Source organism: Acinonyx jubatus, chromosome A3 (assembly GCF_027475565.1).
Source record: "Acinonyx jubatus isolate Ajub_Pintada_27869175 chromosome A3, VMU_Ajub_asm_v1.0, whole genome shotgun sequence".
Classification (NCBI taxonomy): domain Eukaryota; kingdom Metazoa; phylum Chordata; class Mammalia; order Carnivora; family Felidae; genus Acinonyx; species Acinonyx jubatus.
In genome coordinates, this window is record NC_069388.1 from 119,161,754 (window position 1) to 119,186,978 (window position 25,225).

General features: G+C 39.7%; 1 protein-coding gene across 1 annotated transcript in view; it reads right to left on the reverse strand.

Annotated features, from left to right (window-relative positions):
- UBXN2A (UBX domain protein 2A) overlaps positions 1-25,225 on the reverse strand; it is a 45,444-nt gene that overhangs the window by 16,842 nt on the left and 3,377 nt on the right. Inside the window, exons 2-4 of the mRNA XM_027033281.2 lie at positions 17,638-17,692; positions 5,333-5,471; positions 1,369-1,475 (exon numbers count right to left, since the gene is read on the reverse strand). Coding sequence (XP_026889082.1) covers positions 1,369-1,475; positions 5,333-5,471; positions 17,638-17,678 — 287 coding nt within the window. The 5' untranslated portion in view covers positions 17,679-17,692. The remainder of the gene's footprint in view (positions 1-1,368; positions 1,476-5,332; positions 5,472-17,637; positions 17,693-25,225) is intronic.

The following is a 25,225-nucleotide window of genomic DNA, read 5'->3' on the forward strand; positions in this document are numbered from 1 at the left end:
TGGAGCCTTCTTGGGATCCTCTCTCAATGCCCATCCCCCATCCCCCATACATTCACTCTCTCTCAAAATCAATAAATAAATAACTAAAAAGAAAGAAAGTGACATTCCTTATAAACCTACTCTCACTTTAATAAAAAAAACTGGGGCACCCGGCTGGCTCAGTTGGTAGACTATGCAATTCTTTCACTTTTTTTTTTTTTAAAGTAATCTCTACACCCAATGTAGGGCTCAAACACACAACCCCTAGGGCTCAGGAACCTGAGATCAAGAATCACATGTTCCACCAACTGAACCAGTCAGGCGCCCTGAGCATGCGATTCTTCATCTTGGTTGGGATTGTGAGTTCAAGCCCCATGTTGGGCCTAGAGCTTACATTAAAACAAAAACATAAACAACACACATTGGGGCACCTGGGTGGCTCAGTCAGTTAACTGTCTGACTTCAGCTCAGGTCATGATCTCGCAGTTTGTGAGTTCAAGCCCCGTGTCTGGGTCTGTGCTGAGAGCTCAGAGCCTGTAGCCTGCTTCAGATTCTGTGTCTCCCTCTCTCTCTGCCCCTCCCCCACTCATATTCTGTGTCTGTCTCTCTCTCTCTAGAAAATACACATTAAAAAAAAATTTTAAAACCCCACAAAACTCTGGTGTTTTATCTCCTAGATTTTCTCTATACATATAATAAAACTCCATGTAATTGTTTTATTTTTTCTGCAGGTGGTATTGATGTATACAAATTATCAGTATTCTCTGCAAACTGCTTTTTTTTTTTTTTTTTAAGTTTATTTATCTGTTTTGAGAGAGACAGAGCACCAGCAGGGTAGAGGCAGTGAAAGAGAGAGAAAGAGAATCTCAAGCAGACTTCATGCTGTCAACACAGAGCCTGACGTGGGGCTGGATCTCACGAAGTGTGAGATGAAGACATGAGCCAAAATCAAGAGTCAGACGCTCAACTGACTGAGCTACCCAGGCGTCCCTGCAAACTTTTTAAAAATAAAAGATACCACGGAAGTCTTCTCATGTTAATATATAGACGTATATCATTCACTTTTATCAAATGCATACTGTTATAAAGCAGATCAAGCGGTACAAATATATAAAATATTCTTTCCATTTTTTTCTTAGTGATTCATAGGAATTGTATATATATTCCATTTTCATGACATACGTGAAACAAGTACTTCCAGTCTGGCAGTTCTCTTTTGACTGCATGTAAGTGTTGCTGGCAAATATGTTTTTAATGTTTATATAATGAGATTTATCTATATTTTTTACATTGCTTCAGGGATTCGTGCCAACCATAGCTATATGTAATAATGTGGATTCTGCCAAATGAAACGTTTAAAATATCCTTGAGTTTACAAAGAATGCTTACCCCTTTTTGATGGAGTTTAGAAACTGCTGACTTGCACCATCAGAGTAACTTCGGAAATCGTCATTGACTGTGAATCCGTTTTTCCATAATTTTATACTAACATCTACCTGCAAAAGAGTAAGAAAAAAATGTATTACGTTAATAAAATGTACTAGATTAAAATTCTGAATTTTTTTCTATTGTATATATTTTATGTATCATTCATTTCCTTTTTAAAATTGATAAAATTGACATATAACATTGTACTTATTTTTAGTGTACAACAAAATGACCTTATATATGCACATACTGCGAGATGAATATCACATTTTAGTTAACATCCATTACCAAACTACAATTTTTTTCCAGTTTTACTGAGAAACTAATACACATCACTATGTAAGTTTAATGCATAGAACATTATGCTCTGATTTACGTGTATTGTAAAATAATTACCACAATAGGTTCAGCTAACACTCATAATACTCATATAGATACAATAAAAAGAAAAGAAGGGGTGCCTGGGTGGCTCAGCTGGTTGAGCATCCAACTTCGGCTCTTGGTTCCTGAGTTCCAGCCCCAGGTCCGGCTCTGTGCTGACAGCTCAGAGCCTGGAGCCTGCTTCAGAACTGTGTCTCCCTCTCTCTCTGGCCCTCCCCTGCTTGTGTTCTGTCTCTCTCTCTCTCAAAAAATACATAAACATTTTAAAAAATTAAAAAAAAACCAAGAGAAGAAAAGAATTTTCTCCTTGTGATGACAACTCAGAAGATTTACTCTAATTTTCTTATGTATCAGAGCAGTCATCCATTGTGCATTATAACTCCAGTAATTATTTATCTTACACTTGGAAGTTTGTACATCCTGATCACCTGCAAAATTTTTTTTTTAACATTTATTTATTTTTGAGAGACAGACAGTGAGACACAATGCGAGCAGGGGAGGGGCAGAGAGGGAGGGAGACACAGAATCTGAAGAAGGCTCCAGGCTCTGAGCTGTCAGCACAGAGCCCAACATGGGCCTCAAACCCACGAACTTCAAAATCATGACCTGAGCTGAAGTTGGACGCTTAACCCACTTAGCCACCAAGGTGCCTTTTTAATGTATCACTCTTAAGAGCAAACTTCAAGTGTAAAATATCAAAAATAATGTATATAGGGATCCGTGGCTGGCTCGGTATAACATAAGACTCTTGACCTGGTTGTGAGTTTGAGCCCCAGTTGGGCATAAAGTTCACTTTAAAAAATGTATATACAGGGGTGTCTGGATGGCTTAGTTGGTTAAGCATCTGACTTCAGCTCAGGTCATGCTCTCATGGTTTGAGAGTTTGAGCCCCAAGTTGGGCTCTGCACTGCCAGTGCAGACCCTGCTTGGGATTCTCTCTCTCTTTCCCTGTCTCTCTGCCCCTCTCCAACTCAAACTTTCTCAAAATAAACTTAAAAAAATAAAAATAGGGGCGCTGGGTGGCTCAGTCGGTTAAGCGACCGACTTCAGCTCAGGTCATGATCTCGCGGTCCGTGAGTTCAAGCCCCGCATCGGGCTCTGTGCTGACAGCTCAGAGCCTGGAGCCTGTTTCGGATTCTGTGTCTCCCTCTCTTTCTGACCCTCCCCCATTCATGCTCTGTCTCTCTCTGTCTCAAAAATAAATAAATGTTAAAAAAAATTTTTTTTAAATAAAAATAAAGGCCACATTTAAAATAAATAAAATAAAAATAAAAATAAAAATAAAAATAAAAATAAAAATAAAAAATGCATATACAGAAACAGAACAAGGGATGCCTGGGTGGCTGAGTTGCTTAAGCATCCGATGCTGGCTCAGGTCATGATCTCAGTTTGTGAGTTGAAGCCCCACATCAGGATGTCTGCCGTCAGCGCAGAGCAGGCTTTAGATCTTCTGTCTCCCTCTCTTTCTGCTCCTTCCCTTCCTCTCTCTTGCGTGCTCTCCTTTTTTAATATTTAAAAAAAATTTTTTTTAACATTTATTCATTTTTGAGAGACAAACAAAGCATACGTGGGGGGAGGAGCAGAGTGAGAGGGAGACACAGAATCCAAAACAGGCTCCAGGCTCTGAGCTGTCAGCACAGAGCCCGACGAGGGGCTTGAACTCACGAACCAGGAGATCACAAACCCAGTCGAAGTCGGACGCTTAACCAACTGAGCCACCCAGGCACCTCAGTATGCTCTCTCTTAAAAATAAACATTAAAAAAAATAAAAAATAAAATAAAACAAAACAAAATAAAATAGAGCAAAACAGGGGTGCTTGGCTGGCTCAGACTGTGGAGCACGTGATTCTTGATCTTGGAGTTCTAAGTTTGAGCCCCACATTGCGTGTGGAGATAACTTAAAAATAAAAAAAATAGGGGCGCTTGGGTGGCTCAGTCAGTTAAGCATCCAACTTCAGTCCAGGTCAAGATTTCACAGTTCATGGATTCTAGCCCCGAGTGGGGCTCTGTGCTGACAGCTCAGAGCCTGGAGCCTGCTTCAGATTCTGTGTCTCCCTTTCCCTCTGCTCCTCCACCACTCACACTCTGTTTCTCTAACTCTAAAAAAATGAATAACGTTAATAATAATAATAATAATAATAATATCTTTAAAAAATACTAAAATAAAATAGAACAAAACAACAAAGAGGTAGAAAATAGGAGAAATAATATAAAAATTAAGTGCCTGGGTGGCTCAGCTGGTTAAGCAGCCAACTCGATTTTGGCTCAGGTCATGATCACGGTTTGTGAGTTTGAGCCACGCATAACGCTTTGTTTTTTGCACTGGCAGTATGGAGCCGGCTTGGGATTCTCTCTCTGCCCTTCCCGGCTCCCACTCTCTCAAAATAAATAAAAGAGGAAAAGAAAAGAAAAGAAAAGGAAAGAAAAGAAAAAAAGAAGAGAGAAAAGAACAGAAAATGTCCTAGAATAGTAAAACAAGAGCTTCTACATTGAATGAATGAAAAAGGACCCACATCAAGGCCCATGAGAACATAGAATTAAATATTCTAAAAGCTTTCAGGGAGGGGCTCCTGGGTGGGTCAGTCAGTTAAGCATCCAACTTCAGCTCAGGTCTTGATCTCACAGTTCGTGGGTTCGATCCCTGCATCAGGCTCCGTGCCTGCTTGGGTTTCTGTGTTTCTGTCTCCCTCTGCCCCTCCCCTGCTCACGCTCAGTCTCTCTCTCAAAAAATAAACATTAAAAAAAAAAAAAAGATTTTAAAGCTTTCAGGAAGTAAAAAATGTGCCACATACAAAAGCTCAGATACCAGAATGGCATTGTATCAATCAAGTGTGAAGGCAGAATAAAGGGAAACATAGACTTGGGCTTGCAAGGCTTTTTTTTTTTTTGCTCTTAATTACAGACAGTGCGCATGCTCCAACAAGTGACTAAGGGAGAAGAACAGAGGGAGGGAGGGAGGGAGGGAGAGGGAGAGAGGAGGGGAGGGAGAGAGGGAGAGGGAGGAAGTGGGGAGAGAGAGGGAGAAAGAGGGAGAGAGAGAGAGAACCTTAAGTAGGCTCCATGTTCAGCTTGGAGCCCAACGTGGGGCTAGATTCCAGCATCCTGGGACCATGCACTGAGCCAAAATCAAAAGTCATCTTGAACACCAAAGGATGCTCAATGACTGAGGTACCCAGGCACCCCTAGGCTTACAAGGTTTTAAGCCATCTATTTCCAATGCTCTCTTCTCTTCACACTGTTTTTTATAAAGCTATCCCAAGCCTGGTTTCATCAAGGGCATTCTTCATTGAAACTAACATGCCCCCGACCAAGAGCAGGGAGAAAATATGGTAATGACTAGTACAGTTTGGTGCTATTGCCTTGATGCCTCCTAAGGCACCAGCAGTATAACCCACATTGCTTTTGTGGTATTAGTGCAATGTCAACACAGTGGAAAAGGTAGTAATAGCTTACTATTATTATGAAAACACTTTTGACCTCATGGACCCAAAATATGGTCCCTATTTTGAGAAACACTGGAAGAGAAAAAATTATGGACATTTACCTGTTTCTTCTGTTCAGTGGGAGACACACATTTGGCACCAACCTTCTCAGCTTCCTCAAAAAGGCTGTCAACAAAATATTCACAATTTGTTTGTCGATCATCACTAAGAGGTTGGTTGTCAGATCCTGTTTCACAGACCCTACACATAAAAAAAGAAAAATAAGCAGTACTGACTACTAATTTTCCAAAAAGTTACATGAATTGTTCTTGTTAAGGGATCTTGAACTCAGACACTTCCTTGTACACAATTCACACTCACTTCTAAATTAAAAATTTTTTTAATGTTTTATTTTTGAGAGAGAGAGAGAGAGAGAGAGAGAGGGAGGGAGGGAGGGAGGGAGGGAGGGAGGGAGAACAAGCAGGGGAGGGGCACAGAGAGAGGGAGACACAGAATTTGAAGCAGGCTCCAGGCTCTGAACTGTCAGCATAGAGTCCAATGCAGGGCTTGAACTCGTGATCCACGGGACCATGACCTGAATAGAAGTTGGATGCTTAGCTGTGGACTAAACCACCCAGGTGCCAAGACCCGTTTCTAAATTAAGATTCTAGCAGATATGTGACCTTGGGAAGTCATTAACCCTTTTGGTCCAGAGCAAGGTCTTCTCCATTTCAGTCTACTCACATTTGGGGAGGGATAGTTCTTTGTTGTGTGAGCTGCCCTGTCCATTGAAGGATAGTCAGCAGCATATGTGGCCTTTATCCAATAGATGCCAGTATCATGCTTCCTCCACCCACCCCTTCTTCCAGGGTTACAACAACTGAAACCATCTCTAGACATTCCCAGGTGTCCTCTGGGGGACAAAACTTCACCAGGCTGAAAATCACTGGTCCAGAGGAAAAAAATGTGTTCTTTGTAAAAAGCTCAAAATAGCTTCACAAGGTTACTGCAAAGGCTGTTTTTTGTTTTTTGTTTTTTTCTTTGCTATCAGCACAGAGCCCGATGCTGGGCTCCATCCCACAAATTGTGAGATCATGACAAGAGCCACAACCAAGACTAGGACTCTTAACCTACTGAACCACCCAGGTGCCCTTGCAGAGGCTGCTTGTAGGCAACCAGGGTTGAGCAATGGAATGTGAAAAGGTCCCACAGTGACCACTTGGCCATGAAGAGGCCCGGCAGGTGACCCACCTCAAAACATCCACAGGCCCTAACAATGGGCTTCGCACAACCAAGAAGTTACCAAAAAAGGGAAAATTCCATGTGTTCCCATACCGCTTCACTTTTCCCCTTTAAAACGCCCCCCACCCATTGCCTTGTTGCAGTTGCTCCTCTGCAGTCCTGCCCCTGCTCCTTTGACGGGTATTCAATAAACCCTATCTCCTTTGTTCTGCCTGAGGTGAATTCTTTCGCATTTGAGGGCCCCCATCCAATCGATTGAGAGACACCCCATTTAGACACCACAGTTACTAGGTACCTTTTGGTCACAGAAAGCACTTTTGAAATTAAAGGGGATAGTGTGTCAGGAACGGTCCTAATCATAGTTTTGATCTGCGTAACTTCAGAATAAGACTTCTCACTGAAGACTTTGATTTGTAATTAATACTCCACTATTTTTTAAATCAATTATCTTATTTATTATTTTTACATAAAAAAATTTTTTAAATATATATATTTTTGAGGAGGAGAGAGGCAGTGGGGGGGGGGGGGGGGGGAGGCGCACAGAATCCAAAGCAAGCTCCAGGCTCAGAGGTCAGCACAAGAGCCCAACGCGGGGCTCCAACTCATGAACCGCAAGATCATGACCTGAGCTGAAGTCAGATGCTTAACCGACTGAGCCACCCAGGCGCCCCTTATATTTTTTTGAAGAGAGAGAGAGAGAGAGAGAGAGAGCGCGCGCATGCACACATGAGCATGGAGAGGCGGGGGGAGGCACAGAGGGAAAAGGGAAAGAGAGAATCCTAAACAAGCTCCATGTTCAGCACACAGCCCGACATGGGGCTCAATCCCATGACCCTGGGATCATGACCTGAGCTGAAATCAAGAGTTGAACTCTCAACCAACTGAGCCACCCAGGCGCCCCTTATTATTCAAGATTTTCTTTTTAAATAATCTCAAAGCCCAACATGGGACCTGAATTTACAACCAGGAGATCAAGAGTCACATGCTCCTCTGACTGAGCCAGCCAGGTGCCTCTCTATTTTTCTTTTTTTAAATGGTCATTTATTGGGATGGCTGGGTGTCTCAGTTGGTTAAGCGTCCGACTTTTGGTCAGGTCATGATCTTGCAGTTCATGGGTTCAAGCCCCATGTTGGGCTCTGTGCTGACAGCTCAGAGCCCAGAGCCTGCTTTGGATTCTGTGTCTCCCTTTCTCTCTCTGCCCCTCCCCTGCTCGTGCTGTCTCTCTCTCTCTCTCTCTCAAAAATAAACAAACATTGGAAAAAAATTTTAATGTTTATTTATTTTGAGAAAGAGAGAGAGAGAGGGAAAGAGGGAGAGAGCATGAGTGGGGAAGGGCAGAGAGAGAGAGAGGGAGACAGAGAGAATCCCAAGCAAGCTCTACGTTGTCGTACAGCCCAATGTAGAGCTCAAACCCATGAACCGTGAGTTCATAACCTGAGCTGAAATCAAGAGCTGGACACTCAACCAACTGAGACACCCAGGCACCTCTCTATTTTTTCTTAAATTTAGGTATAAACTGACATATTAGTTTTAGGTCAACAACATGATTTGATATTTGTACATACTATGAAATGATCAGCACAGCAAGTCTAGTTAACATATATCACCATTAACAGTTACAGAATTTTTTTGTGTCATGAGAACTTTTCAAAAAAATTTTTTTAATGAGGGGCGCCTGGGTGGCTCAGTCAGTTGAGCGTCCGACTTCGGCTCAGGTCACGATCTCGCAGCTGGTGAGTTGGAGCCCCACGTCTGGCTCTGTGCTGACAGCTCAGAGCCTGCTTCAGATTCTGTGTCTCCCTCTCTCTCTGCCCCTAGCCCACTCGCATTCTCTGTCTCTCTCAAAAATAAATAAACATTAAAAAAAATTTTTTTAATGTTTTAAATGATTTTTAAAATTTTTTAATGTTTATTTGGGGGGGGGGGGAGGAGCAGAGAGAGAGGGAGACACAGAATCTAAAGCAGGCTCCAGGCTCTGAGCTGTCAGCACAGAGCCTGCTGCAGGGCTCCAAATCACAAACTGTGAGATCATGACCTGAGCTGAAGTAGGATGCTTAACGACAGCCATGCATGTGCCCCAGTGACGAGAACGTTTAAGATTTACTCCCTCAGCAACTTCCCAATATACAACAGAATATTATTAACTATAGTTGCTATGCTGTATAGTATATCCCCATTACTTATGACTGGAAATTTGTACCTTTTGAGTCTCTTTGTCCATTTCGCCTACTCCCATCTACTGGTTTTTATTTTGCATTTATGTTTTATTTTGTATTTTTATTTTGCACTATGTTTTTTATGAGAAATGTGTACTTTTTAAAAAATGTTCATTTATTTTTGAGATAGAGACAGAGCAAGAGTGGGGAGGGGCAGAGAGAGAGGGAAACACAGAATCCAAAACTGGCTCCAAGCTCTGAGTTGTCAGTACAGAGACCAACAAGGGGCTTGAACCCACAAACCGTAAGACCATGACCTGAGCCAAAGTCAGATGCTCAACTGACTGAGCCACCCAGGTGCCCCTGTCATAAAAGAAATACTACTGAAGATATTATTTGAAAGAAAAGATGGTTTCTGGTTTATCTTTTTTTAAGTCATACAGAAAATTCATCTATGTACTGAAATACAATTTCTCAGATTCCATAAATAATGACAACATTTTTGGAGCTCTCATACTGTGCCAGGAACTGCAAGGTAGATATTCTTGGCCACATTTTTATAGATAAGGAAAACGAGTCACAGAAAGGCTAAGTTACGTGAATTTACACAGCTAGTAAGTGACAAAGACAGAATCCAAACCCTGTTAATCCGTCTTCCGCATCTATGCACCTAAGCATGATATGCTATAAAGCTTCTCTCTTTTCTTTTTTTAAATTTTTTTAACGTTTATTTTTGAGACAGAGACAGAGCATGAGCAGGGGAGGGAGAGAGAGAGGGAGGGAGAGACACAGAATCTGAAGAGGGCTCCAGGCTCTGAGTTATCAGCACAGAACCCGATGCGGGGCTCGAACTCACGGACCTTGAGATCATGACCTGTGCCGAAGTCGGACACTTAACCGACTGAGCCACCCAGGCGCCCCTATAAAGCTTCTCTTAATAGCTAACATTTACTGAGCATTTATTATATATTTTAGGAACTATTTTAAGTACTCCACATGAGTTAACTCATTCAACCCGCACACTGACCTAAAAGGCACATATTATTTTTATCCCTGTTTAACACGTCAAGAAAAAGCTTAAGCAAGTTGCCCAAGATCACAAAACTATTCGAAAGCAGTTCGAAAACTGAACTCAGGCACCCAATGCCTGTACTCTTAACCACTGTCCTAGACAAAATAGTCATCACTATATTATTATGTGCTGGGGCACCTGGCTGGCTCAGGAAGTAGACAATGTATTTCTTGATCCTGGAGTCATGAGTTCGAGCCCCATGTTGGGAATAAAGATTACCTCATAAAAAATAATAACCTTTAAAAAACTGCCAACACTCAGGCAATATTTTAGTGTAGGCATGCTCTTTTTACTCTTCTAGGTGATCTCTGTATACAAAGATGCTTCATATTATCACAAAGTATTAATTTTATTTTGCATTTATGTTGTCATAAAAGAAATATTAAAATTTTAATGTTCACTATTTTTGAGAGAGAGACAGCACGCGAGCAGGGTGGGGCCTTTCTCAGAGCAAAGACAGGATACTTCTTAATAAAAAGAATCACATGCTGAGACAATTTCTCACAGTACTAATGACTTTCCCGTCTCTTCAGTCAGTACAGCTGTGTAGCAGTAGAGGCTACTGCCTAACAGTTGAGGCTCTGGTGTCTGTGTTTAGGAACTGAGTCACACTGACTGGGTGAGAAACCTACTAGCCTCTGTGTGATGGGGCTTCCTCACCTGCAAATGCAGATACTACCACCTATCTTTCATGGTTGCTGTGAAGATTAGAAGCAAACACATACAAAAACCTATACCTGATATACAGTTTCTGTCAGTACACGCACTGGCACACAATATTAGATAATGACATCATTATGACCACTCAATCCTCTCTGGTATTTGTTTTTTTCTGTTCAGAATGAAAGAGGACTTTGGGTGCCTCCATCTTGACCTCACTCTCTAATTGGGGTCCTTCCAAAGTGTTTCTTAGCTTTTGCAAAAGACCCTGAGGACAATGCAACCTCCAATGGGAACTGAAACTACCCCCTTAAGCAACAAGGACTGCCCTCAGCCAGCCAGCCCCTGACAGTGATTGACTCCAACACAATGATCGATTTGACTTTCAATGCCGACCTGCCCAGACCCACACACCTTTGCTGCACATTTTCCTTATATAAACCTGGAAGTATTTTCCGCACTCTGGAGACAATCTTTGAGATGCTAGTCTGCTCTTTCCTGGCTATCTTTCAGGTGTTGGCGTCACAAAATAAATTCCTCTCTTGTTTCACAACCACTCTGCCCTTGGACTTTGTTGGTGGCCAGTGGCCGATCCTGTAGTGTTTGGGACCCCCTGTGCCTCGGCTATAAAAAAGCAGTTTATACTTGATTACTATGTACAAAGCCAATAAAGCTGACCATCTAAAGCAGCTTTACTCCTTTACCTATTTGATACGTAAATTCTACTAACCTTATGTTAATTTAAGCCATTCAAATATCTATTGAGTACCTACAATATGGTAGGTGGTAGGGGACACAAAGATGAGTAAGAAAATAGTCTAGGTTTTTAAAAGGTTCAGAGAACATCGTGTAAAGATGTACAGCTCTATGTCCACAAATTTGATAGCTTAGATAAAACGGACAGTCTTCAAACTTTTCTACCAAAACTTACACGAGGAGGAAAAGATAATATGCAAAGGCTAGTATCTATTAAGAAAATTGAGGGGCACCTGGGGGCCTCAATTGGTTAAGCATCTGACTCTCGATCTCGGCTCAGGTCATGATCTCATGGTTCCTGAGATTGAGCCCTGAGTCAGGCTCTGCAATGACATTGCAGATCCTGCTTGGGATTCTCTCTCTCTGCCCCTCCCCAGCTAGGGCATGAGCTCCCGGGTTCTCTCTCTCTCTCAAAATAAATAAATAAACTTAAAACAAACAAACAAAAAAATTCAGGGTGCCTGGGTGGCTCAGTCAGTTAAGCGTCCAACTAGATTTCTCCTCAGGTCATTATCCCAGGGTCGTGGGATGGAGCCCTGCGTTGGGCTCTGCACTGAGTGTGGAGCCTGCTTAAGATTCTCTCTCCTCTGTCCCTCTCCCCTGCTTGAGCTAAAATAAAAAGAAAAGAAAAAAGGAAAATTGAGTCAATAATAATCCTCCAAAACAGAAAGCACCAGGCACAAAAGATTTCACTAGTGAATTCTGTTGAGGTTTTGGGGTTGATAGTGTGGTTCATGGAGTCCAGAGCTGATGGGGAAGAAAGAATTCTTGAAGATGTTTTTGGGGCAAAAAGGTGATTTTATTAAAGCACGGGGACAGGACCCATGGGCAGGAAAAGCTGCCCCAGATCCATGAGGAGAGACTGGAGTTGGGGGGGTAAAGTCCAGGGGAAGTTTCCAGTGAGATTTTCATATGCTAAAGAAGACTCACAGGATAGTGGAGGCCTAGTTATTTTCCCCTCCAGCAAATCATTAGCATTAGAATAGCAGGGAGTTCCTGGAGAAACCTCTGCCTACCTCAAGTACTTGTCAATGGGCTGCAGGTTGTAAGGAAATTTAACTTTATCTGCCATTTCCTTCTGCCTTTGTTTCCCACATCAAATTCTATCAAACATTTAAGAAATTGTACCAATTGTCTACAATTTCTTTCAGAAAATAAAAGCAAAAGGGAACACTTCTAACTCATTCTATGAGGACAGCATGGCTCTACTGCTAAAATCAGACAAAGACATTTCAAGAAAGGGAAACTCAAACAGTATCTCTCATCAATATAGATGCAAAAATACTCAACAAAATATTAGCATTTCTAATCCAACATGTAAAAGGAATTATACACTGCAACCAAGTAGGATTTTTTTCAGGTATGCAAGGCGGATTCACCATGAGAAAATCAATTAATGTAATCCATCACATCCACACACTGAAGAAGAAAACTCATGACCGTATCAACAGATACAGAAAAAGCAGCTGACAATATCCAACACACACACGATAAAAACTCTCAGCAAATTAGGAACAGAGAAGAACTCTCTTAACTTGATAAAGATAATCTACAAAAACCTACAGCTAACATACTTAATGATAAGAAACTAGATGCTTTCCTCCTAAGATCAGAAGACAAAGATGTCCCTCCTCACCACCCCTCTTCAATGCCATATTGGAAATCCTAGCAAAATCAGTAAGACAGATAAAAGAAATAAAAGGTATACAGAATGGGAAGGAGGAAGAAATAAAACTGTCTTTCTCTGCAGATGACAGGATTGTCTACACAGAGAATCCCAAATCATCAACAACAAACTCCTGGGACTAATAAGTAATTTTAGCAAAGTTGCAGAATACAAGATTAATATACAAAAGCCAAGTGCTTTCTTATACACCAGCAATAACAACTGATATATGGAATTAAAACCACAACAGTAGGGGCACCTAGCTGGTTCAGTTAGAAGAACATGCGACTCGAGTTTGGGGCTGTGGTTCAAGCACCACATTGGGTGTAGAGATTATTTAAAAAAATAAATTAATAATAATAATAATAATAATAATAATAAAGAAATAAAAGTTTAACACTATATGGAGTGCTTGGGTGGCTCAGTAGCTAAGCATCTGACTTCGGCTCAGGTCATGATCTCATGGTAAGTGAGTTCAAGCCCCGTGTCAGGCTCTGTGCTAACAGCTCAGAGCCTGGAGTCTGCTTCGGATTCTGTGTCTCCTTCTATCTCTGCCCCTCCCCACTCAAACTCTGTCACTCTCCCTCTCTCAAAAAATAAACATAAAAAAAAAAAAGTATAACGCTATATACATCAGCACCATTTCTCAAACCTCACAGAACTGTACAATACAAAGAATGAACCCAATGTAAACTATAGTTGATAATAATGTATCAATATTGGTTCCCAATTGTAACAAAAAAAACTACACTAATACAAGATGTTAATAACAGAAGAAACTGTGGGGGGGGGGGGTAGGGGATATGGGAACTGAGTATTTACTGCTCAATATTTGTATAAAACTCTTAAAAATAAAGTTTATTAAAATAATTTTTAATGTTTATTTTTGAGAGAGACAGACAGTGTGAGCTGGGGAGGGGAAGAGAGAGAGAGGGAGACACAGATTCCAAAACAGGCTCCAGGCTCTGAGCTGTCAGCACAGAGCCCGACAAGGAGCTGGAACCCACAAACCACGAGATCGTGACCTGAGCCACAGTCAGACACTTAACCAACTGAGCTACCAGGTGCCCCCAAAACAAGGTTTATTAATAATATTTTTTAAAAATGAGGTGCCTGGATGGCTCAGTCGGTTAAACATCCGACTTCGGCTCAGGTCATGATCTCGCGGTTTGTGAGTTCGAGCCCCACATCAGGCTCTGTGCTGACAGCTCGGAGCCTGGAGCCTGCTTCGGATTCTGTGTCTCCCTCTCTCTCTGCTCCTCCCCTGCTCGCACTCTGTCTCTGTCTCTCTCAAAAATAAATAAACGTTAAAAAAATTAAAAAATAATAATATTTTTAAAAAGAGTATGAAAGACATTCTTGGATGGAAAAAAATGAGAAAGTACACATTTAATTTTTCTTTATAATTCAAAGAATCTCTTTATATTGTACTATATATTAAGTTATAATGCAGCAAAAATCCCATGGGCATATGAATTTACCAGGACTTGCCTTAACACTAAAAGTATCCAGACAATGTTATTATTTCATCTATGTTCTCTACTCTGTCATCCTTTCCCTTGTCCTTATCCTCTTATGATACAAATGTCAATCCTCCTTTCCACAATGTGAAAACCAGATTATCAAAGTTGTTATAGCTAAGTAAAAAGTCTTGAAGTTTCAGGAATTCCTCTAATAATAAAAAGTATACAAGTTCAGGAAAGGGACTTTTAAACATCTATTTTGGCTTCTGACTTTCTCATTCACTACAGTGTTCTGAATAAATAAGGTTATCAACTAGCTGTTGCCCAAATGGGTGAAGGATTTGCATCTGTGTATGCTTTATTGGAACACACAGTAAATACAGATCTTCACTATTTTATAGTCTTTGAAATACTGATATACTTAGGAAATCAGTCTTCATTTTGTTTTACTGGACTATTTTTTTTTTTAATGTTCATTTATTTATTTTTGAGAGAGAGAGATGGGGGGCGGAGGAGAGAAAGACAGGGGGAGAGGGGGGAGGGGGGGAGAGGGAGGGAGATGGGGGGAGAGGGAGGGAGATGGGGGGAGAGGGAGGGAGCAGCAGGGAGAGAGGGAGGGGGGGAGGGAGAGGGAGAAAGAGAAAGAAAGAAACCCAATTAGGCCACGCTGTGTGCACAGAGCATGATCCGGGGCTTGAACTCACAAACCTCGAGATCATGACCTGAGCTGAAATCAAGAGTTGGACACTTAACTAACTGAACCACCCAGGTGCCCCTGGACTGCTACTTCTAACAAAATCTATTTTTGTTACAAAAAATTTCTTTGTTACAACGAAAAGTATAAAATCTAATCCTAATCTTTTTGTGTAGATACCTTACTAATTATTTAATTACACTCAAAGTACTGATACATATTACAACATGAATGAAGCTTGAAAACATGTTAAATTAAAAAAGCCAATCACAAAAGACCACATATTGTGTGATTCCATTTATAAAATAAAAATGTCCAGAATAGGTAAATCTATAAAGATAGAAAGTATACTGGTGGTTGTCAGGGGCAGGGTGTAGGAGAATGAGGTATGACTACTAATGGCTATGGTGATACAAACGTTATAAAATTGACTGTGGTGAAATGTGTGCAACTCTGTGAATGTACTAAAGCCTGTTGAACTGTATACTTTAAATGGATGAATCATATGGTATGTGAATTACGTCTCAATAAAGCTGCTGGGAAGAAAAAAAGTCCTAAGTTAAAATCAGTCATTCCTGGGGTGCCTGGGTGGCGCAGTTGGTTAAGCGTCCGACTTCGGCCAGGTCACGATCTAGCGGTCCGTGAGTTCGAGCCCCGTGTCGGGCTCTGGGCTGATGGCTCAGGGCCTGGAGCCTGTTTCCGATTCTGTGTCTCCCTCTCTCTCTGCCCCTCCCCCGTTCATGCTCTGTCTCTCTCTGTCCCAAAAATAAATAAACGTTGAAAAAAAAAATTTAAAAAAAAATCAGTCATTCCATTTATTTTTGTGCAAGAAAGAGTTAATACAGCAGGCCTAACTGCTGACTGCTATCCTTTGAAAGGTCTGCTTACTTTCCGTATGATTCTGGAAAAAATTTTTTAAGTTTATTTATTTACTTTGAGAGCGAGAAAGAGAGAGGCAGAGATGGAGAGAGAGAATCCCAAGCAAGCTCAATGCTGTCAGCCCAGAGCTCAACACGGGGCTCTGTCTCATGAACTGTGAGATCATGACCTGAGCTGAAATCAAGACTCAAGACACTTATCCAGCTGAGCCACCTAGGTGCCCCTGAGTCTGGAATTTTAGTATGCGACTAGCTTCCAATAAGAACCCTAGCCTAGGCATGCCTAGGCTAGGCATCCTCTCAGCAAATCATTAAACCTGGGAGAGGTCTTAGAGGCCCCTGACACAATCTCACAATTATATAGTATCAAATACATAAAACAATAAGTAGTGAGAAAGTAACAAATAATATTTGTTTAGTACAGAAGCATTTACAAAGTATTTGTAAGTATGAAATAAATACTTGTCTGTCTCCTTAAATGGACTATGAATGGAAAAAATTTACTTCAAGTATTTAAAACAAACAGCATAATACAAAAATAAATATTTCACCTTAGATAAGTCAGAATAAAATATTCTACACTGACTGGTAAGAACCATAGACTTTGCACCTACCATTTATGGAATCCCTGATATGTGCTCACTCTCTTTTTAAAAATTTTTTTAACATTTATTTATTATTAAGAGACAGAGAGAGAAAAAGCATGAGCATGGGAAGGGCAGAGAGAGGAGACACAGAATCCGAAGGAGGCTCCAGGCTCCGTCCTTTCAGCACAGAGTCCGTCCTGTCAGCACAGAGCCCAACGCCGGGCTCAAACTCACAAACCACAAGATCATGAAACTGAGCTGAAGTCGGACGCCCAACCGACTGAGCCACCCAGGTGCCCTTCTCACTCTCTTTAAAATAAAAATAAATTAAAACATAAATACATACGTATCTTTCAGGTACATACACATATGTATCTCCTGCCTCTGTTTTAGTTTTTATTTATTAATTTTAATTTTAATTTTAGAGACAGAGCACAAGTTGGGGAGAGGGGCAGAGGACAGAATCCCAAGCAGGCTCCACACTCAGCTCAGAGCCCGATGCAGGGCTTGATCCCATGACTCTGGGCTCATGACCTAAACTGAAATAAAGAGTCAGACACTCAACCAAGGAAGCCACCCAGGCCGGGTGCGTGCCCCACCCCTGGCCCGCCCCTCTGTTTTAATTCAGTTGCTCAAAGGCCAAAGAGATAGTGAAGACAGTGAAAGGATTCAAACTTAGGCTTATCTGACTCCAGATCCATTTTATTTCCACTATGACTCTAAGACAGTACAACCCAAAAAAGTAAACAGTTCCTGGAATTTCTCACTTAAACAACAGAAGTAATATGCGACCAGAGAGAAATTTAACACTTTTTTATTAATAATAAAAACATTTAGGGGTGCCTGGGTGGCTCAGTCGGGTGAGCGCTCGACTTTGGCTCAAGTCATGATCTCACAGTCCTTGAGTTCAAGCCCCCCACTGGGCTCTGTGCTGATAGCTAGGAGCCTGGAGCCTGCTTCAGATTCTGTGTCTCCCTCTCTCTCTGCCCCTCCCCACTCGTGCTCTGTCTCTCTTTCTCTGTCAAAAATAAGTAAAAACATTTAAAAAAAATTTTTTAAATAATAAAAACATTTAGTAACTTCATTAAAACCCATTCAACGCAGCTTTGAATAAAAATTTACTTTTTAAAATACATTACCTTTAGTTTTTTAACTAAAAGAAACCATAATGAAAACATCTACAGTTAGTGAAATGCAGCAAAAATAGAAACTAAAAAAGGCATTAATAACAGAGAAAATTCAAATTAACTTACCATTCTTCTTTGATACTTTCAAGGTTATCTACTTCTTTCATTCTCTTTTGCCTTACTGTAAAAGTAAAAATAAACAAAAGCTAAATTCCTCAATTTAGAATTTTAGATACATGTATTTTTATGCATGAATATTCTTTGACATAAATTATTAGGTACTCTTAAAGTAGCACTGCAAGCGTCTTAAGGACCTGAGTGACCAAACTTGAAGCTCTCATTTTCATCTACAAAGTATAAAAATAATAAAAAATAAATTCTGGAGTCTAATAAGCTTCCAACAAAAGAAGTATTTCTTAAAAATTATGATAAAAAATTACAATGTGCCCTTTGGTTTAACAAACAAAAGTGAATGTAACATTCTTATTCTCATTCTTACAATTCCTTGGGGAAGCAAACTGACAAGATGTACAGTATACAATTCATTGGCATCAATTATATTTACAATGTTGTATGGCCATTGCCACTATCCATTTCCAAGAGTTTTTCAACTTCCCAAAAAGAAACTCTGTACCCATTAAACAATAATTCTTTATTCTTCTCTCTTCCCAGTCCCTAGTAATCTCTTTTCTACCTCTGTCTCTGAGTTTGCCTTGTATTTCACATAAATAGAATCATACAATATTTGTCCTTTTGTGTCTGGCTTATTTCACTTAACATAAACTCATCCTTTTTACAGGTAAATAATATTCCACTGTATGTATATACATTTTGTTTACACATTAATCTGTTGACAGACGTTTGGATTGTTTCCACTTCTTGGCTACTGTGAATAATTTCACGTTCCTGCCAGAGTTCTAATTTCTCCACATCCTTGCCTTGTTGTTTTATTATTTTTTTAAGTAATATCCACACCCAACATGGTACTCAAACACACAACCCCGAGATCAAGAGTAACATGCTCTACTAATGAGCCAGCCAGGCACCCCGTACTTGCTATTTTCTTTTATTGAGGAATACCCATCCTACTAAAGTGGTATCTCATTGCAATTAGGGATGTTGAGAATCTTCTTCATGCGCTTACTGGTCATTTGTCTATACATACCTTCACTGGAGAAAGGTCTGTTTAAGTCCTTTACCCATTTTTTATTTATCTGTTCTATTCCTTATTTTTGCCACTGTTTTTAAGTTGCAATTTTTTAGAACATATTTTTAGTCTCTACACCCAACGTGGGGCTTGAACTCACATCCCTGAGATCGAGAGTCACATGCTCCACCAACTGAGCCAGCCAAGCATCCCGAGTTGCATTTTTCTCTATTCACCATTTACTTGGCTGCTATACACCCTGAATTACTTTCCAGAGTTCTAAGTTGGTTCTAACAGTTACTGCTTGTTTTTCAATGTTTGTGTGGGAACATGAGCTTCAAACTGCTCATCTTGCCATTTTGCTGACATGACCATCAGTTTTAATTAAAAAAATTTTAGCCTCAGACATATTTGGAACTTATCTTAGTTACAGTGACTCCACATGACTGTTTTTATTTAAAAGTCCATCTTTTCCTGGGGTGCCTGGATGGTTTAGTCAGTTGAGCGTCCCATTTTTGATATCAGCTCAGATCATGATCCCAGGATCTTGGGAGCCTTATGTTGGGCTCCTTGCTGAGTATAAAGCCTGTCTGGGAGGCTCTCTGAGTGTAGCGCCTGTCTTTGTCTCCCTCTGCCCCTCTCTTCTGCTCCCATATGCTCTCTCGCTCTAAAATAAAAATAAAAGAAAAAATAAAAGTCCACCTTTTCCTAAAAAAATACAATACAGTAAAAAAGTCCATCTTTTTCTGACTTTTTCCTTCAGATCTAACAGTATGGATTTGTGGGTTTTTGTTTTTCAATGAGTTATAATTTATTAATATTATTTATTTTGATTTTCCATTTCCCTGATTTGTCCAGTGGTGGCCCCTTCAAGGTGACTTCAATGTCCTTTTGCTACGTCTTCATAATTCTTTGAGCACTTTCTTACTTTCTGGAGCAAGCAGATGCTCCAAGATCATTTGTTCTTCCTCTGCCCCAGCCCTGGAATCAGACTTTTCTCTAAGGGGCCATGGCTACCCTTTTTTGTTGGAAAATTATATTAAGAAACCAAGATCTGAGTGTGTGTTGCTTCTCGTGTGTCAGTGCTTCCGGGACCTCTCAGCGGACAGATGGCTTGGACTACTTTAAACATTCATTTGTTTGTTTGTTTCTTAACAATATTTTGTTACAAAGGCAAAACAATAATACAAAAAGTCTGGGGAAGACAAAAGATAATCCATAATTTTATTACCTCCAGCAATTACTATTTAAACTTTTGTCTCTCTGTTTCTTCATATACATTCAAATGCATTATTAGTATATTAATAATTCTTATTTCCTGTATTTTTCATTTATGTGCTTTTTCCATTTGACTACATAAACTGCTTCATAAATATTTTAAAGGACACATATTATCACATCAGGCAGTTAAATGACTATTGGGCATTTAGTTCACTTTCAATTTTTCCTAATAAATTCTGTGTATACAGCTAACTTTGTTGTTTCTTTAGATTCTTAGAGATGTGGAAAATCAGGGTCAAAAGATGAATATTTCTGCGACATGTAAATAGTGTACCTCTATTTAAAAACGTAAGCAGATCCAGGGCACCTTGGTGGCTCATTTGGTTAAGTGTCCATCTCTCGATTTTGGCTCAGGTCATGATCTCATGGTTTGTGGATTTGAGCCATGTCGGGTTCTGTTCTGACAGCATGGAGCCTGCTTGGGATTCTCTGTCTCCCCCATCTCCCCTTGCCTGCTTGCTCTCTCCCCCAAAAATAAATAAATAAAATAAACATAAAAAATAAAGTAAAATAAAAATTTAAGCACATCTGAATAGAAGGCAAACATGCTAATAGCCACTGAAGATCCACCAGACCTATCCTAAAAATCTCCCAAGTAATTTACCAGGTAAATTTAATCTGGTAAGTGAGGATCTGGCAGCAGCCAGATAAAATCAGTCTGACTTCCTGCTGCTAATGGAGCTGTGCCATAACCACAGCAACTTGTGTTGAGCACTAATTCCCACTTAGCGTCTGTTCTGCTAGGAATTAAAGTAGGATAGTGGAATCTGCTCTGGAAAATATCCTATCATTGAAAGTTGTTTTAAATACCTCTAATTTTAATTATGAATTGACTATAAGTTGATGGAAAATTTATTTGTTGGCCTTGTCATGAGAAAATTGTGAAAAATTCTGTAAGACAAGGAGAAACTGAAAGGGAAGGAAAAAGGAGGAAACACAATGGGGCTGAGGAGTGAGTACAGAATATAAAGCAAAGGACAGCACCTTCAAGGCCATCCCCAACAGTAACTTCACACTCTGCCTTGTAGCTAGAGGGCAAGGTAGGATTCATGAAAGCCACACCATCTGAGAGGATGGCATCCAACAACTAAAGCAAACTGGATGACTCTATTATCACAAGTGAGCTATTCTGTATTTCCAAAAGACTTCTGTAATGCTCTTCAAAATTATTCCCTAGACCTACAGCTGTGTTGGACAAATTCTGTGTATACAGCTTACTTTGTTGTTCTTTCAAAGGATCTTAATCAATATTTATTAAATTAAATATATACATATTATGTATGTATGTACATATATACGTATATATGTATATATATTTAATAAATATATTAAATATATATGTATGTATTAAACATAAGGCACTGAATTAGGCATTTGATTTACAAATAAACCAGACAAGAAAATTTTTTTATATCATTAATTTATAACATCTTAAATAGATTATATGAGTAAACTATAGGCGTTAAAAATGCAGCCATAAAAATGATTGTTAGGGGCGCCTGGGTGGCTCCGTTGGTAAGGTGTCTGACTCTTGATTTCGGCTCAGGTCATGATCTCATGGGCCGTAAGACAGAGCCCCACATCAGGCTATGAGCTGACAGTGCGAAGCCTGCTTGGGATTCTCTCTCTCACTCTCTCTCTGACCCTTCCCCTGCTCGTGCATGTGTGCTCTCTCTCAAAATAAACTTTAAAAAAAAGCTTTAAAAAAACGACTGTTAAATGTAAGATATAATATTGTCAATATTCTTTTGAGTTTGCAATGTTTATTATAGTTATTAGACAAATATGAACATACCATCTCTGGACCAAGGATGAACCTGAGGTCTAAAAGGGGGAAACATAGTGTATATTTTTACTTATTGTATGGAAAAAAATGAGCTAAAACTATTAAAAGAATGTGAGAAGGTAAAAGGGGTAAACAAAAGATGGCTAAAATGGTTATCTATCTATCCTAATAGCAATATGAAAAGCAATGTTCAAAATTAATAACTCAAAATGTACATTGTAAAGAAATAGGACTGTACATAACAGAAGAAACAACTATGAGTTCAAAGTAGTTGTACTTAGAGAAAGAATAGGTGCATTTTTAGGTTTCTAACACTACTGTCTTTTAAACAATGTGTATATATTATTTTGATTTAAAAAATTAAAAAGCAGAGGCACTTGGGTGGCTCAATCAGTGAAGCATAAGACTTTGGCTCAGGTCACGATCTCATGGTTTGTAAGTTCAAGCCCCACATCAGGCTCTTGCACTGACAGTATGGAGCCTGCCTGGGATTCTCTCTCTCCCTCTATGCCCCTCCTCCACTTGCACACACGCTTGCACTCTCTACCTCTCAAAATAAATAAACTTTAAAAAAATTTTTTTTAAAGTAGGAAACAAATTAAAAACATATTCAGAAAACCAGAATTTCATGGTCACTAATTTTTTCTCCTAAGACTTTGTCCTTCTTCAAATCTCATACTTCTAAAACTAATTGCTTTCCTTTAAAACAATTCTTTCTTTTCAGGCACCCAACTTCCAACTTCAGTTCAGGACATGATCTTGCAATTTGTGGGTTTGAGCCCCACATTGGGCTCTCTGCTTACTATCCTCCGTCCCCCTCTCTCTGCACCTCCCCCACTTGTGCCTGCACTCTCTCCCTTTCTCTTAAATAAACTTAAAAAAAAAAAACTTCTTCCCTTTCTGAGGCACCTGGGTGGCTCAGTGGGTTAAGCAACCGACTTTGGCTCGGGTCATGATTTCACCGTTTGTGGGTTTGAGCCCCGTGACGGGCTCTGTGCTGACCGCTCAGAGCCTGGAGCCTGTTCAGATTCTGGGTCTCCCTCTCTGTCTACCCCTCCCCTGCTCACCCTGCTCATTCACTGTCTCTGTCTCTAAAAAATAAATAAATGTCAAAAATAAATAATAAAACGTACAGAAAACAGAGAAAAACATAAAACACCCACCCCAACCATTCAGAGGTCAGGAAAGTTTTAATTTGGACTTATTTACTTCTTTTTTTAAGAAACAAAGCATTATATGGGGCGCCTCGGTGGCTCAGTCGGTTGAGTGTCCGACTTCAGCTCAGGTCACGATCTCGCGGTCCGTGAGTTCGAGCCCCACGTCGGGCTCTAGGCTGATGGCTCAGAGCCTGGAGCCTGCTTCAGATTCTGTGTCTCCCTCTCTCTCTGCCCCTCCCCCGTTCATGCTCTGTCTCTGTCTCAAAAATAAATAAACGTTAAAAAAAAATTAAAAAGAAATAAAGCATTATAGAATTGAATACAATTTCACTTAAAAATTAAATGGTATGTCTTAAATATGTGCATTTCATTGCATATTAATTATACCTAAATAAAGCTGTTAAAAACATTAAAAAACGTAGAGCCAAAGATTCCAACCCTCGTGGACATTACATCCTGGTGGTGCTGTTTTTCACTTGACAGTTTTCTAACATTATTTTCAACTACTCTAAGTAATCCCTTAGTTTGGATATGATCCTTATTGTCTCGTAAACATTATACTTTTTTGTTCATACATAACCATCCTTGTGGGCATTTAAATCCTAACTATCCTTCAAGTCACAGATCAAGATCCATGTCTACCATAAACTCTGTTTCTTTTCGTTAAGAAATACGACTGTACGTATCAGAAGAAACAGCTATGAGTTCAAAGTAGTTGTACTTAGAGAAAAAGAATGGGTGCATTTTTAGGTTTTATAAAGGTAAAATATATATTTTTAAATGTTTATTTTTGAGAGAGAGAGCTCGAGATGGGGAGGGACAGAGAGAGAAGGAGACTGACAATCCAAAGAAGGCTCTGGCTCACAGCAGAAACCTTGAACTCAAGAACTGTGAGATCCATGACCTAAGCTGAAGTCCGACACTCAACTGACTAAGACACCCAGGAGCCCCAAGTAAGATATTACACCTGTACTAATACTCCTCTCCTAAAGCATGTAGATTTTTGGTATTTAAGTCATATTATCTGATACTGATTCCTGTTGTTTCTTTTGTGTTTTTTAGTTGCCTCTACTGGATCCAAGAACCTTGAGAACAGGTATGGTGACTTACACATTTCGTGTTTCTTCCAAGTGCCTAGCTGAGTGCAAACCAAAGAGGAGCCATCCCTAAAGTATGTCACTATGTTTCCCTTTAACAGGTTATTGCTCTCTAGCAAACTAATATTTTTCATCATTTCATAATTGTAAGCTACTAATAAATGGGTTTTATTTGTTTTATGAAAGCAATAGAGAATGAAGAAGACCTTGTATTCAAACTGACTTGTACTGGAGTACTGGGTACATCATTTTTGAGCTGGGTGAGTTCATCGTTATTTACCTTCTCTAAGCTCCAGTTGCCTGAACCTGTAACATAGGGATGTCTGTCATCCTCACAAGCTTGTTTCGAGGAGTAGAATACTAAGAATATGATAATGTTTGCTCCTTTCTCTTTTCTGATCCCTCTGTCATAATCTGTTACAAGGACTGGTAAGAAACATCTTCTGGCTTAGTGTTAAGTTTCAATTTCAACATGGCTATGAAACTTTAGTTTTGATTTCACTAATGAAACTTTTAAAAACGTTTATACATTTACTGAACCTTCCACCACCGTATACAAGGCTCTGGTTTAGAACTAATGAAAGAAGGGTTAATAGCAGAGTCTACACTATCAGGGAGTTTACAGACTAACAAGAAAAAAATATACTGAATTACTGATTGCAAACATGGCATAGAATTATTAAGTAAAAACTGAATCTAAAATAGATATAAAGGCACCGGTATTTCAATATTTCCCACCATAATCAGTAATATGTAAATAAGCCATGTAAAATCTATTTATATCAACTGAGTGAGCTTCTACAATCATCAGTCATGGGACACAAATGAACTGAAGTCATGTACTATACTACAGAGAATTTAAAAAGCCACCTGACAAATGTCTAAGTCACCAGCATGAAGCTGAGTATCAGAAGGCACAGATGAATAGAATTTCCTTCATTTTGCTTCAGTTTGCTTCCAATTAGTACCACTACCATCTTATATTTGTATTGTGTATCACAGTTTACCAAACACCTTCCCAATTATTATCCCACTTACTCCCAACAACTGCAGTTATAAAATCAGTCAGGAGACAGAGGAGATTGAGCTTTTTGGAACATATCCACTGAAAGGAAAACCCAGTCAAAATAGACTTAGACTACCCAGAAAAAGTCTTTTCAATGTATACATTAAAATTCAAACAGAAAAAATTTGCATAATACTGATTTTACTTATGTTTTGTAAACATACATGACAGGCTACATTT